This window comes from Buceros rhinoceros, unplaced genomic scaffold, assembly GCF_000710305.1.
Source record: "Buceros rhinoceros silvestris isolate BGI_N320 unplaced genomic scaffold, ASM71030v1 scaffold23638, whole genome shotgun sequence".
In the NCBI taxonomy this organism is placed as follows: Eukaryota; Metazoa; Chordata; class Aves; order Bucerotiformes; family Bucerotidae; genus Buceros; species Buceros rhinoceros.
In genome coordinates this window covers 36643-38294 of record NW_010427781.1, presented here as the reverse complement: position 1 = coordinate 38294, position 1652 = coordinate 36643, and the positions used below count along the sequence as shown (strand labels likewise).

The 1652-nt window shown below is 41.9% G+C and overlaps 1 protein-coding gene across 1 annotated transcript in view; it reads right to left on the bottom strand.

Annotated features, from left to right (window-relative positions):
• Window positions 1-1398: 1398 nt before the first annotated feature.
• Window positions 1399-1652, bottom strand: part of LRPPRC (leucine-rich pentatricopeptide repeat containing) — a 29669-nt gene continuing 29415 nt past the window's right edge. Inside the window, exon 22 of the mRNA XM_010142056.1 lies at window positions 1399-1607. Coding sequence (XP_010140358.1) covers window positions 1399-1607 — 209 coding nt within the window. The remainder of the gene's footprint in view (window positions 1608-1652) is intronic.

Here is a 1652-nt window from a genome sequence, read left to right as displayed (position 1 = left end):
GACCCTCTTGGCATCTACACACGATCACATCTTTATTTACATCATCATTAACCACTTCCCAAGCGAAAAGAATGCAAGTAGCACCATGTGCAACTTGCATGTCAACGTGCATAAAGCAATTATGCAAAACGCAGCTGCCCTTACTGCACGCTGCAGAGCGTATCAGATATTCTTCTGACACATTAGTTACATATGACTGCAGTTAAATTACTTTCACAAAACATCTGCCTCGCCTTGTGAGGCAACCGAGGCAGCGCCGCTGACTGACAAGGCGTACACTGTATTCTTGATTGTTGACCACTACACTGTCATACGAGCTTTAGAAGGCAACGTACATGCATCTACCAAGAGTTACATCTTCTCCACCAGGGTTCCGAGTACAGACCTTGCATCCCCAGGGTACTTACAAGAAGTTTAAAAACTCTGCACATTAACAGAAACATTCATACGCATCTTTGAGGCCGACTTACGTGATACTGTGAAAAAGTCACTTATTCCACAGTTGTTATGCTTAAGCCAATCGTGTTTCATGCACACAAACCAAACTGCAAGAAACTGATTCACTGCTCTAGCTGCAAGAGATTAAAATCCACCAACTACATAAATGACATCAGAAAAAAAATAAAAGGATTGTGCATAGGGTAGAGGAAGTGAAAAGGGACTCCTGGCTCAGTTTTAGTAAGAAATTGCTATATAGTTCCTATGTGCATAAACTCAAATATCCTGCACTTCATGATGAAAAGTCATGCAAAGGAACATGACACGTGGAATTTCAGATGGTTTCTGCCAGAATGAGTGAATGGACTTCCTTTTCTCTATTAAATGGTACTAAAAGTATATACGGAAAAAAATATCTCAATAGACAAACCAGAGAGTATCTGCTGTGTTCTCTAAATTCAGCAACAGAGCACTCAACTGGAAATAACAACAAATTATTAGAATTATGGGAATTAAGAGTATTTCACTGTTCAAAAACCACCCTTCGACTCACCTGAGACTGGACAGCACAGCAAAATAATGCTGGTATGGGAAAAAAAGTGCTACTAAACCACAAGTGCTCTGCATGTATCTTGTCAAAGAGACTTTAGAACCGACTGATTCATAAGCATATTCCAAAATACAGCCACTTGGGCTGTGACGTGTCCCCAAAACACAGCTGTCGTTCCCAGACACCACGATGGCACGTGTAATTGATGGAAACAGACTTCTCCAACTTCAGAAAACCGATTTGTTCCTTACTGTGCCTGGATCACTTCAGTACTGTATGCGCGTGCCTGAGCACGTGTTTACGTGCACGAGCACTTCCCCTGATGGAAGTGCAACCGTGTAGGGCACATACAGGTCAGAGAACACAAATAAACACCTAATGACTTGTTTCATGCGAAGCCCAGACGTAGCTTACTTTTCAAGGTGAACTGTAATCAGAGGGGAATGAAGGACAGCAGTTTCTGCCAAATGCAGGTTCACAATGGTCTCGTGTAATCGATTCACTGTTTCGACTTCACCTCGCATGGCAGCGGCATTAAGGATGCGGAAAAAAGATGCAACTGTTCTGTCTGAGATAGGAACATCCTTCTCTTTCATCTCCGTTAGAATGTTAATAGCATCTACAATGAAACAACACAAAAGACCCTTAGGTAATTTCATGTAGG